Source organism: Pholcus phalangioides, unplaced genomic scaffold (assembly GCF_987345545.1).
Source record: "Pholcus phalangioides strain wild (caught in Gottingen) unplaced genomic scaffold, Ppha-v1.0 ptg000024l_1, whole genome shotgun sequence".
NCBI lineage: Eukaryota > Metazoa > Arthropoda > Arachnida > Araneae > Pholcidae > Pholcus > Pholcus phalangioides.
The window spans coordinates 29,434,785-29,449,069 of record NW_028301616.1 but is presented as its reverse complement, the minus strand read 5'-3'; the positions used below and the strand labels follow the sequence as shown (position 1 = coordinate 29,449,069).

Genomic DNA, 14,285 nt, shown 5'->3' with positions numbered 1-14,285 from the left:
GCCTTCTATCTCTAGAACAGCGGTTCTCAACCTTTCTTTACTCGCGCGGAGCCCTTTTAAGTAAAAAAATTCTATGGCGGAGCCCCGCAGGCCAATTTTTTAATTATTCATCAAAGCTACTGATTTATTTTTTTTACTATTTAAAAATATTTATAATTATTATTTTTTTATTTTCCTTTTTTTTTTAATTTTCCTGCTGTTTGAACAGGATCTCAAGTTTCCCCCATATTTTGTTTTTTTAAACTAGAAAATATGGTCAGACCAGTGAGAACAGACGAGATTTTTACGTCGCACTTCATCCCCGGAAAGAACTCTTCCATTGGAGATGTTTACAAAACAAACTAAAATTTCGATTTTGCTTTAAAATTTTTTTTAATCTGAACTATATCAATTTATCTGAATCATGAAATTTCCCCCCCCCCCGTCCCCTTAGAGATAGAGAGAGAAAGAGAAAAGGTGAGGCGCGTATGGACACAGCGAGTGAGATAGCCGGCGTTGGAAGCGCAGCGGTTATTGTACGCAAACTACAACAGCGGGGAGAGAGAGTAAAAGCGGAGAAGAGAGTAGTAGAGAGAAGAGAAGAGAGAGAGAAAAAAAGAAGAAAATAATAAAAAAAAGATCAAGAACAAAGTTTTATGTGGAAAGTGTTTCGAGAAACACTGGGCGAGCGATTTTACCATCAACACCTGGTACAACAGTCATGTCGGATACTAAGGAAGGCGAAACAACAAATAACAACGCCGCCTCTTCCAAAAAAGTTATCGGTAAGCAGCACCAAAAAAGCCCGCAGTTAAACCTTATTACCAACAACCCGCAAAAAAAATTTTTTTCTTCTTTTTGTTATTATTACTATTATTATTATTTTTGTTATTCGAATGGGGGCTTTTTTAGGCCTAAATATCTTCACGCTTGTTGATAAGAGTTCCTTCGCACGCCTTCAGCCATCAAACAACGCGCCGCTCCCGCACCTTTCCCGCGAATTAATAAATTATTGTGTACTCGATAATTTTGTACCGATTAATAAATTATAACACTACACACTGCTTTCCGACAGCACGTCGGATTTTACACTCGTAGTCGCTTATCTGAACACATACCAAGGGGTGGATTTATTATTATTATTATTATTACTATTATTATTTTCTTTGGAGAAATATCTAACTAACTAACTATGGGAATGGATGTTGATGCAACTGTTTATATAAACGGGGTTTTTTTTAATAGTTTGTGTGCGTTTTATCATGTGGCTTGTAAGATGATATCTCTTTCCCCCCCCATCTTTTATACATGGTTGTTAAACTCTTGGCTAAAGCCCGTTTTGAGTGGAATTTATGAATTTCTCTGTCTAGTAAATGCAACAGGGATTACTGATATATTTTCAAGTACATGGGGGGTGAATTGAATTGATGCTTGGAGATATGTTTTTAAACCCTCTAGGAATTCAGGTGTTTTTCTGTGAGGGGTGTGAAGCGTAGGCCCCTAGAATTTCGGGGGGGGGGGTGAAACTGCTTCAGCTCGTCCCCGATAAATTTTTATGAGGAGGAGGCTGAGCGTGTGCCCTCTTCCCCCGACAATTAATGAATATACGATGCAATGCCTCTTTCTCCTAGGCAAGGCCGGATTCATGCACAATCGACTGTTTTAATTAATACCGTTATAGTGAAAATCTCGTTTTAATGAACGCTATTCTAATCCCCTCCCCCCAGATAAGTTTACATAGGAACGATGCAAAAACGGGGAATCATTTTATAACGGAATTTTGTTATGACGAAGCGATTTCTCCGGTCTCTTGGAGTTTATTATAGCAGGATTAGACTGTATATGTTACTGGCGAAGCCCGAAATCAGCCAGTTTTGTTGTAAATTGACTCGTCCATCGCTGCTCGGGCATGGATGTCTACTAATGCTAACAAAGTCCCTGGGTGGATCATACAGATCTCTGGGGAATGAGTGAGGATCACATAAAAAAAAGTGTATTTCGATCTTTGGCCAGCCAGTTCGCAAAGGGTTGATCCCTGGCCAATGTCCGATAACAAAAGACATCATTCAGGGGTTCGCATGTTTTTTTGCGATAATTATGGCTACATTAGTATGGCAACCCATACTATCTGGTCATGTGGTAATTTGAAAAAATTTGACAAAAAATTATGCTTATATTATTATTTGTCGTTTTTTTCTCAAATTTCTTTTACTGTTATCACATGGAGCTAATCCAGTACAACTACTACATACATAGCCATGTATCACACATTGGCTATAAAAAAAAATGGATTTGCCTTATACTGGACAGTCTTGTATCAGAATCAAACATGTATCACATCGAACTCTGCCACTTTGCGAATTGGCGGGCCAAAGCTTGAATCATTTGTGAAAATCATATATTTTAGCCAAAACTCTCGCCAATTCACAGTGTCTGGCTACTATGGGGATTGGCTGCACTTTGGGTTTTGGCAGTAACATATATAAGTATATGGTACTCTTTCCCCTCAATGTTGCTGCTGTTGTGGTTGAGTGGTCATCATAACGGACTCGCATCCAGAGGGTCCCGGGTTTCTAATCACTGGCGCTACAGTGGTGGTCAGCTGAATGTGTTTTTCTGTGGTTCCCAACTTCGAATTGCAAATGCAAGGTCATCTCGCAGTTGAAAAGTCTCGCCATAGAGACAACAAGCCCACAATGGTACAAATATTCAATCATTGCACTTCACTCACAATTTGAAATATAGAGGGCAACACTGAAAAATCAGACTTAACACTAGATGCACACTCAGACTTGGTTACGCATGCTTTATGTAGGCTGACTGTCGTGAAGCTGGGATAGAAGAGATCTCTGCAACAGGATAAGTCAAGTAGAAAGTCCTGCCCCTCCAATGTTTTCGTGTCTGCGCCTCTGGCGCTGGGGAGGGCTACGCTGGTTGTAGCCTAAATCGGTGTGACAAATCAAAAAAATAATTCATGTTTAGATGCCAGTAAAATATAGGAGGAGGAGCATGGTTAGATGCCGAGTATGATTTTGTTTTAAAAAAACACCTCGAAATTATCAAGGAAATAGAGCTTTGCGGGATATTGTGCCGAGGTGAACTCTGAAAGAAAAGTCATCTGGTCTCTGCCAGGAATCAAACCCACATCCCATTGCAAACCGTGTAAGTGCACTACAATATCCACCACTGGGGACACGACCCTGCTATCTTACTTTCATGCACCGTGGCATGAGGTGCGTGAAAGCAGGGAAAGCCGTGGCACGAAGCCCTTATGTAATTAATATCCTCCATTAATTTCCTCAAATGTCTCTTCCCCCCTCAGAGTGAGAGCTTTTTTCGCTAGCCGAATAAATATATAGTGTTCGATATTGTATCCTGATATATTGGGTTGGGAAAAGAAAAGCTGTCTTACTCTTTCTACAATCCCACCCAGAGGGGCATTTGCTGAAATTAAAGGTGGGCACTAACGCCTCTACTTCAGTGCACCATGGTTCAGTGCATAAAATACTAAGAAAATCATGATCATATCTCCAGTGGTGTATATGGTGATGCACCTGGGTTCGATTCCTGGTGAAGACTAGTAGTCTTCTTTTCGAGTTCTTCTCTGTGTAATATTCATCAAAGGTCTATTTCCTTGATGTATTGAACTGAGTAAAAATTAATACAATGTTATTGGTCTTAAATGATGAGGTCTTTTTTTCGACTTCATATTTTATAGTACTTTATATTCCTTTCCTATGTTGTGATAGGAGCTGAAACACCCCCGAATTATTTTGAAGCTAATTATAATGTGAAATTTCAAATATTTTGCCATACAAAGAATCTTAAACATATAATATATAATTTTATGAAAGGATGACGTCACTCTCCGCTTATCCATACGAAGGTTTTAACAACTGGCTGTTGCGAAGATGAATCTTTTGGAAAGGGAGAAAATTTAACTGCCTTTGCGGGGAAAAGGGAAAAGAAAGCCACCCCTGGAAAGTGAAAGGATGTGGTTTCAATGTCCCGCAAAGGCAGTTGAATTTTCTCTTTTTCTAAAAATTCATCTTTGCAATAGCCAATTGTTAAAAACCTTTGTATAATTTTATGGTTAATTTTATCTGAACTACTGATTACCTGTGTTCAATTTGCTAAAGGGACGTATTCACCTACATGGTTTAAACTGCAGTCACAATTTTTGGATAAGAGATCAACATAGATTGGTTAAAAACCTGAACTTAACCAATCCGTGTCGATCTCTTATCAAAAAATTGTGACTATAGTTTAAACCATGTCGTGAATACCGCCCTAAGCGAAATGGAGCTGTTTATTCAAAATATGTGTGTTAGGAGAACAAGATCAGGTTTTTATTTCGGAAGCTTTCTGAGTATTAAAGCAGCCAAAAAATTATTGTCTATGTCGTCGAATAGTTTTTTAAACCTGATCAGGGTTTAAGCTACGGTCGTATTTTCCGCAAAATGCGAAAGAAAATCGTAGAATGCGGAAAAAGTAGTAGCCACTTTTGCAAAAATGCATACAGGAGGTACGCAACGAGTACACATCCAACCATTAATCATTACATTAGGGGTCATTCAAGTATTACGTCATCATCGGGGGGGGGGGGGTTCGGATTTGCTGACTTTTAATGACAAGGGGGGGGGGGGTTTGAAGGTTGCTTACGTCATCAACCACCCTTTTTGAAGATATGAAATATTCTAAGCTGCTGACGGTGGGGGGGGGGGGGTCAAAAATGGCTAAAAATCTGTCGACTTGAATGGCCCTTTAGCATTTTGCTAAAGCTTTTCCCCCCCATTTTCGCTTTTTTGCGAAAGGAAGTTTTTATCCAGCTTAAACCCTGAACCTGATGAATATGTTAAATAACGAAAAACCTACATAAAGTGTTTTATGTTTTGAATTGTTATACACTGAGAAATATCTACAATTATTTTGAGTCGAAGCAGAGTTGGCAAGACCCAAAGCATTGTTTTGCACGTTTAGATACAGCTCCAACTGGGAAGCCATCACATTATATAAATGCTAATATATCTACCATATCATAGTCAAACTTGGTCATTCTTACTTTCCCATTACAAATAAGTTGCAGGAGTTTCTTAAGCATCATATACAATCAGCACCGCAAAATTAAAAGCATTTTAGTCGTACAATTTTTAGTATTTTGAGATTGCCAGATATATTCTAATGCTATGCACAATAAAGGATTGTTTTAGGTATCAGTGATGATATCTAGTTTCAGTATTCTCAATAGTTTGGTTTATACGCAGTATGGACCATGGGGGGGAAAAGGAAAATACATTTAAAAGCAGCACTTTTTCACCTGGTGCTAAAAATTTTAATTTTTTTATTGCATAAATCTATTTTTCCATAATCTCATTAAGATATCCTGAAAATTTGGATGTATTCGATAGAGAAGTTTTTGTGGAAAAACTACTCAGAGTATGGGAACTTTAATTTCAACCCCCTTGTTAGGCATTTTGTCTATTGTGGCCTTGTATTTGTATTTTTATAATCACCCTGTATATAAGCACTTGAAGAAATTTTGGGAGGTTGAGAATCATCTTGAAGAATATTAAATCATTTCATACTTTTTCCTTCAGCTTTCATGCTATACACTATTCAGATTGTGTAAGTTACTGCCAAAGCCCAAAGTTGGCCAATTCTCAAAGTAGCCAGCCCAGTTGACCCAGCCAATGTCCGAAATTCAGGCTTTTGCCAACCTCTATGTGTTGATCCCTATATATGTATCACTAAGATACTGATATTCAGATTCCTTTGATCGTTTGGGTTGCCATAGCTAACCAAAATTATGGTTATCTATGGCTAAGTATAAATAGGCATATAATTATCACACAAAAAAATATGTCAACATGCGATAACCCAGAATCATAGGGATCGATATACAGTGGCGACTACAGCCTGACGAAAGATTGAATTCCTGACATTGGCCGAGCCAACTGGGCTGGCCAACTTCCAGCTTTCGCAGTAATATATATATTATCCAAAATATTTTTTTTCTGTAGAGTATAAAGTTATTTTATACACTTATATTACATATTTGTTCTCTTTATATAACAGTCACTTTAAACATTACATGCAATCAGTATATGTATTTTCAACAGGAATTTTTATATTGAAAAGTCAATGTTTGAGGTTTTTTGACAGTTTTTGACATGACAGTTTAAACCATAGTTTCTCAATATTTTTTGTCCTATCGCCTCCTTCTTCACAAATTTTTTTTTCCATTGCCCCCAACGCAATCTAACCCATAGGATCCTATGTTATACCCGTAACTTCTTCCCCTCCCCCCCCCCCCGGTACATTCCATCGCCCCCCAGGGGGCATTAGCGCCCACATTGGGAATCACTGGTTTAAACCGTCAATTATCAAAAACCTGCCTACCCATCAACTTCCATCACTGTCAGACCAGACAAGGCCCAGGCTGTAACTTTCGTGATATTAGCCCTTTACCCATGTGGGTTGGGCCATTCTGGGGAGAATTCTGCTCCATCATTGTAGGCTTGAAAAAAATTTATGTACATGAGCAGGTGCATTAATGCACATCGCCAAAAATAAGTGTAAAAGCTACAGAAGATTCTGTTTATAGCGTTTTTGCAAAACACCATTGTGAAAAAAATGAGAAAACGCTTTAGGGGACACCTTAAAAATAGACTTTTGCCACACATGAACTAAACAGGAGAACGTTATAAGCCCCAAAGCAGAATGTTTTGCATTGTTCTGCATTAAGCTCTCGGCTGTCTGGAAATGTTCTGCAGCACAAATTCCCATAATAGTGTTTTCTAAATTTTTCTGAAAATTCTTCCAGATTGTTCTGCGATGTCAAAGATTTCTACATATTTTGCTTTGGGGGGTTATAAGCGGGATCAACTTTCTAATCACAAAAAATTATGATAGAGGTAATAGTAAATCACACTAAAATCTTTATATGGTCAATTTCCAAAGGTTTTCCCACAAAATCATTCGAAATAATTGTGGTATATAATATTACTAGCTATAATCCCCAAAGCAGAACGTGCCGAAATGTGCAACGTTTCGGTAATGTTGCAGAACAATCTGGAAGAATTTTAATGAAAGTGTAGAAAAACACTATTATGGGAATTTTTACAGCAGAAAATATTTTCAGTCAGCTAAGAAATTGTTGCAGAACAATGCAAAACACACTGCTGTGGGGGGTGGGGGTTATAATACCTGGCGCTGTCTGGGTTTTCTTCAATTACTGGAAGTATTGAAAAACTGACAAACCATTATAAAAACATAAATTATTATTCATAATACTTTGTTGCAGCATTGAAGAAGAAACAAACCATTGTGTGTGTAAAGGCATATGCAAGTCTGAAACGTATTGCTAGGGAACCACGGTAACCAAAGTAAACATTCTAAAAGTCATTGTTGAGGCTCGAAACCATTATTGCCCGACAGTTTTTTTGCCTACTTTGGGCCCAGCTCTGACAAACTTTTAAAGTAGTCTATCGTTCAATCTGGGCCCCTGTTTGTTATACCTGCATGCAAAATTCGGCAACGATAGATCCAAAATAGTGGATTTGTATAGAGAACATACACACAGAAAATCAATTTTATATATGTAGATATATATATTATATTTTCGGCATATATATAATATTATATATAATAATTATTCTATAAATGATTTTAAGCTTTTCATGTAATATGATCTTTTCTTTTAGCTACGCGAGTACAAGGAACAGTTAAATGGTTTAATGTAAAGAATGGATATGGATTTATAAACAGGTAAAATCAAGATTAGTGTTTTACGTTTATAATGTATGTTTTCATTCATTTATTATACTCGCATTTAAGAAAATGTAGTTGTGTTGGTTTTCAGCTTCACATTTACTAGTATTGGATAGAATTTCCCCCTTGTGTGAGAACATTCTCACTGAAAAATAGCTATAGTTTCTACTGCTGTGCATAAGGGGGGGGGGGGGGGGGTTTGGCAGATTACTCTTTCGTTTTCCCGGTTTTGGAACCCACACATTTTAAATATCAAATCAGCACATTTTAGCTTGTTTCTTTCCGTATGTGCCTTATTTTAAAAAAATAATTTTTTTTATTGACACACATTACAATAAAGAATATTTGACAATGAGCTCTCTCTCTGGAGGCATATAAATTCAAAGATTTTCCAAGACAAAAAAGGCTACAAGCAGTATAGTTATAACAGAAACGCCCATGGCAGACACCCAGATTTCTTGGAGTGTCCATTACTGAAAGTATTTGGAAACCGCTGCTCTACTCGGTAAAGTTCAATACTTTTACGCTTGTTTCCCTCTCTTAAAATTTGCTGCCTGGTGCTGTTGCACAGGGCTGGACAAATCCCGAGTGGTAGGTCACCATGGCGACTATAAAATCTGTATTGGCACCTAAAATTTCCTGTTTGTGATTGCTAAATTGGAGTCTATGAATGATGGAAAATTTTCTGATTTCATGACAGTGTGTGCCGTTTAGCATAGGAAAAGGATATATAGTCGGAACACCCTCTTCCCCATTATTTTAGGGCTGTTTTTCTTGAGATTAAAATTATTCTTGGCTCCTAAGAAACTTAGCTGGCACCTAAAATTTTCTTTGATTTGTCAATCCCTGCTGTTGCCCTCTTTGGTGATTCCTAACTTCAAGCCGATCTCCCTGTTACATACCTGCCAACCATTACGATTTTATCGTATTTAGTATGATTTTTAAAAACTTATACGATTATACAATTTTTGCTTTTGAAAATAAGATTTCTTACCGAATCTCTCTTATATTGACGTTTTTCTGCCTATGTCGCAAACTGGTCGGTGTTAAAAACCGATGGTCCGTTGCTCTACATCAATCTGCGGAATCTGTAGCTGTAAATTCTCCCATGCCCTGTGGCGAGGAAAACTGGAACACTGCTTAGAATTTTTGTGATAGTTTTACTGATGTGACTTATGTGCCAAAACAATGTCTCAAGCCACCTGTATTTTGCAGTATACTGAGAGGTGCCTCAATCCTTTAGCATCCGTGTGATAGATCAAGATTTTCCTAAAATTTGCATGCCATCCTAATCCTTTATGCTTTCATGAATTATATAGCATTTTATTTTTTTTTAATTCATGTCGAATTTTCTAAATGAACTGGCCCAAAAAATTGAGTTCATAATTCATGAATTTTTGATAGATTTGCAATTACAATATATAAACCATTATTTTCTCAATATTTGAGTATCGTCAAATTCAAATTTTTTCTGAAATTTATAAAATTCCTTTTGTATTGTTCGCCGTCAGGAATTTTTAGGATTTTTTGAAATTTTCAACGGAAAAAAAATATTGCACTTGATATAGTTCTATTAATATTGATCTTGCAGGCGACTAGAATGTATGATTTTGAGTTATGAATAGTAGGTGATTTTTAACCCTTTAGCATCCATCTAAGGAATCTTTTTGATGTTTTCATGTGATCGGGGGGGGGGGGGGGACTCTCAGTGAGTGAAATCGTATTTCATTTCCCATAATACATTACAGTAACACAAAAATGTCAAGATAAGCACAAGCAAATTATTTTTTCGTTACTGTGTGCATGAGCTGTTCTCTACCTGAGAATGTTTTTTTTTTTTTTAAATTAAACTGTACCTTCTTTTCTAATGTTGTGATTATTTTTTCTGATTGTAATTTTATAACTTCCTAATCAATTTGTAGTATGAAGTCTCTCCCCCTCCCCAGCCCACCTCTTTTTCTCGTGAACTGGAAAACGGCTGTATGCTTTTCATGGATAGAGTAGGATTATTTTTTTCTTCAGAGGTTGGCAGGTCTGCCATAAAGTCTCGCCACAGAAGGGAAACAGGTCTACAGCGGTACAAAGATTCAATCATTACATTTCACTCCTAGATAGTAGCACTGTAAATTCAAATGTGACACAAGATACACGCTCGGACTGCTAGGAACTAACACACACTCTCTTCTGGCACAACTAAATCAGTAGTAAATTGCCCATGGCAATAGACCAGAGTTGTGCTCGTTATGAATGAAACCCTCTTTGCCCCCCCCCCCCCCCCCCAGTTCCAACCCTAGTGCGGCCATGTGCTGTGCTATTTAAAAAAAATTTCTTGGCTATTTTTGTGTTTACTATGAGTGAACATGTTTCGAGATGCATAAAGAAGATATTCAGAAAAATAGCTTATTAAGGGGAAAAAACGGGGGAGGGGATGTTAATGGATCAACTGTATTGGAAATAATTTCAAATGCATAAAAAATACATCTGTCATTTTGGGTTTGAAATTTACTATAAATGTATGTGTTTCTCATTTCAGACATGACACAAAGGAAGATATCTTTGTGCATCAAGTAAGTGCATTGATCTAACCTCTTTTTTATTATGCTCTGGGAATAATATTGATCATTTCATGATTAGATGTAAACACCATGTACGAAGCGTTTTGAAACTAATAATATAACATTTAAGGAGAGGCATAACACATCTAAACAAATGTTTTCTCATTTTAGAATTCATGGTCAATTCGCAAAAGCAAAGACAGTAGAGGGGTGCTTTAAGCAAATATGTAACAGCATTTTGGTCATTTGCTGCAGGATGTGCCATCCACAATTTTTTATGGGCTCTTTTGGTTACAGAAGGATAAAGCCAGTCCCGTTTTTGCCATGAAATTCAGAATTGCTGCCTCACGACATTTCTGCTTTAATGTATTGTACACAATAGGCTTCCCAACATGAAAGCTTGAATGCGAGACAATCTCTCCATTATAAAGTCTCGCCATAGAGACCAATAGGCCTACAATGATGCAAATATTTAATCATAACACGCCACTCGTAGTTAGAAAAATTGATGGCAGATGGCAGCACTATAACAAGCATTACACAGAAACATTTCACGTTAGGCTCACGATGCGCAGAAGTTTACTTTCCAGCATGGCCCAAGTCTTCCTCAACCACCTGCTATCTTTTTGTTGAGACAGAGTGGCGGGCCATGATCTGGTTTGGAGGAGGAGGACACGATAGGATGCCACTCTCTACCATCCATACAAATGTTTTAACAGCTGGCTGATGTAAAGATGAATTTAGGAAAGCAAAAATTCAACTGCCTTTTTGCAGGGAATCAAGCCCACTTCCTCTCATTTGCCAGGTGAACACACTAGACTACAAAGGCAATGAATCTCAATCTCTCCTCTTTTCTTCAAGCTCATTTGCTCTGAATGGGACAGTACATGGATGGTCAGATGTGACTCAGGCCAAAACTCATAATTGCTGACACTGCCACCAGATGGCAACTTATCCAAGGATGATTTCACTCTCCACTATTTATATGAAGGTTTTTAACAGCCAACTGTGTGTGATACAAAGATGAATTTAGGAAAGAAATAAAATCATCCTGCAAGTGAGAAGATGCAAATTCGATTCCCTTCCCTGCAAAAGCAGTTGAATTTTTTACGTCTCCCTGATCAGGGCCCTTTGAATGAGTTGCCATCTGGTGGCAGTGTCAGCAATTAGGAACTTCATCTTGAGTTATGTCTGACCATCCATGTATAGTCCTGTTCGGTGCACACGAGCTCTAAGGAAAGATTGAGATTCATTGCCTTTGTATTCTAGTGGTCTAGGGGCACTCACCTGGCAAGTGAGAGAACAGATTCAATTCCACACAGAGGCAGTTGAACTTTTTGTTTTCTAAATTCATTTTTGCATCAGCCAGCTGTTAAAAACCTTCATAAAGACAACAGTAGGCTCGTCTCATGGTATAGCCACTATTCTGTTTGTTTGTTTTTTTTGGGGGGGGGGACATCTCTATGGCATTGTGTATGGTACTGCTGTTGAAACTCCTAAGGATTTCATTTTATAATTAGTGTTCATGCCTGAACACTTCACATTTTTAATCGTTTAATCAATCTATGACTAAAAGTACTTGTGCAGGTGTTTTTTTTATTTTGCCTCAATCTGTAATGTCAGTTTTGAAACACCCTGTACATAAAAAAAATTAAATAACTTTTTGAACTCTATTTTTTTTATTTTTTTTAAATCTAACATTAATTTATTCCCATTGTAATTTTTATTCCAGTCATCAATGAAATATTTCTTTAAAATGATTCTTTAAAACTTCTTCAAATTTGATGAATTCTATCTCCTTGTTCGCCTCTTGATTTACAGACAGCAATAACAAAGAACAATCCAAAGAAGTTTTCCCGAAGTGTTGGGGATGGTGAAACGGTAGAGTTTGATGTCGTCGTTGGTGAGAAGGGGAACGAAGCAGCAAATGTGACTGGGCCAGATGGCACTTTTGTCAAAGGAAGTCCCTATGCAGCCGATCGCAGTCGTTACCATCGTGGCAGATGGTTCCCCAGACGCCGTTTCACAAGACCGCCACCCAGAGTATGTGTACTTTTATTTTATTTTCATTTAAAGGATTGTTTCAAAAGGCATATGATAACATTGGGGGGCTGGAAATGTCAGTCAGGTGAATAGAGGCTACACATACTGTATGGGATTTTATGGATGCTCAAGAAGAGGTTGGTAGGACAAATATAGTGAAAACTTGATACTTGTATTTATTATAGCTGGTACATTGTAAAATATAACAAAGTTCTCTAGTTCCACTAATTTTGGACACACTCCTCTTGTTCACAAATAACAAATCTTTCTGCAACAAATTGTTTCCTACAACCTATCTAAACTTCAATTCCATAACCATTAGATCAGTGGGCTCTTGACCAAGGGTCCACACAGGGCCAGACCTTGAATCCTGCAAACTATGTGGCTGCAGAGGGCATCAACTGAAGGGGGGGGGAAGCAATTTTTTTAGGTTTTGTTTTAAGGGCAAATATTTATTGTAGAAAATTTTGCTTTTTCAATTACACTTGAAGAATGTCAAGAACTGGCCCTGGGTGCATAGACCTTTTGGCTCCTTGGAGAGGGTTCAAGAGTTCTGTGAGCTTGGAGGAGAAAATTAATCCTCAAACTTCTGACACATCTTTCTCTCTTGCCCTATTCAGGATTCATCTGCAGCTCCCTAAAATAGTAGATATTGTACATTTATAAAAGAACCACTTCAAAGCATAAATAAGATACACATAAATATTTTCAGCTCATCGCAACACCCCTGATAAAAGTTGGTGATACCTCTAGGAGCAGAGCAAGGCACACTTTGAGAAACACTGCCTTAGATGTTTTTCCCAGCCCACAACAGATCGGGGGGGGGGGCGATATTCTAGATTTTATATCAAGTGAACTTCAGCAAGAAAAGATGCCAGTCTCTGCTGTGAATTAAACCTGGGTACTCTTGCAATCTGTGCAAGCTCACTGACCGTTACACCAGAGACACAACTTTCCCTTCCTTATAAAGTGCAACAATATCTCTACTGTTGCCACCTGGGATGGGTCAGTTGCTGAGGTCAAGAAAGGCTGCAATATGTCTACTCTGCACATCATGCTATGTTTGTCTCAATGTTTGCCTCTCTTTGTTTGAATCAACTAATTTTCACATTGCTATAGGCCTAATGAATATTGTTTTGTAAGGGGAGTCAGTAGAACACAAAAGGTCAAGAATCCCTGCTTGAGATGGAAGGATTGTTTTCCATATGGAAATATATCGTACAATATTGCAGTTCCAAAAGTGTTAAAAAATTCTATTACATCATCATGAGAAATAGAATTTTTTAAATTATACTGCTAAATATGTCATCCAGTGTTATACTTCCTGCTGATGTATTACTATGTTCACAAAAGTTCTCAGAGACCTATTTTATTACAAAAGAATGAATACAGATAAAACCTGTATATTTAGTGTTTCCTTTGAAGTATCTATCCTGTAAGTAAGTACTCTTCTTCAGAACCTGAGAATCATTGAACTTTAAGTGAACTCTTTAACCCAGAAAAAGGTCAAAGTGCAAAAATGAATCGGGCAGTCACAGATCAGGGGAATAGCTGGTTGTGAAAGTATCAGGATGCTATGTTTTCACAGATAAAAAATCTGACACCAGGAGAGACCTGTGAGTTGGCGATTTGTTGTGATGAAACACCCACCACTTTTCCTTCTAAAGATCTGACTCACGGGTCCTTCCTGGTGTCAGATTACCTATCGAAACATCACATTCCCAATACCTTCACAACTAGCTTATTCCCCTGATCTTGCTCCATATGACCTTTCTCCTCAAAGTAGACTTTTCTAAGTTTTGACTACTTTTTTTCTTTTCTTTTCCCATTTTACTCTTTTTCTCCTCGCCTTTCTATGGGACTTAGACTTGTTTTTTAGGTTTCTGCCTCTGAGACGAGATCCTTCATTTTCTTCCTCACCCTTTGCATATCCAAAAC

General features: G+C 37.7%; 1 protein-coding gene across 1 annotated transcript in view; it reads left to right on the top strand.

The window, feature by feature from the left end:
* Positions 1 to 487: 487 nt before the first annotated feature.
* Positions 488 to 14,285, top strand: part of LOC149069175 (uncharacterized) — a 29,908-nt gene continuing 16,110 nt past the window's right edge. The window contains exons 1-4 of the mRNA XM_089251336.1: positions 488 to 764; positions 7,683 to 7,746; positions 10,283 to 10,316; positions 12,126 to 12,347. Of these exons, the coding sequence (XP_089107462.1) occupies positions 701 to 764; positions 7,683 to 7,746; positions 10,283 to 10,316; positions 12,126 to 12,347 (384 nt within the window). The 5' untranslated portion in view covers positions 488 to 700. The remainder of the gene's footprint in view (positions 765 to 7,682; positions 7,747 to 10,282; positions 10,317 to 12,125; positions 12,348 to 14,285) is intronic.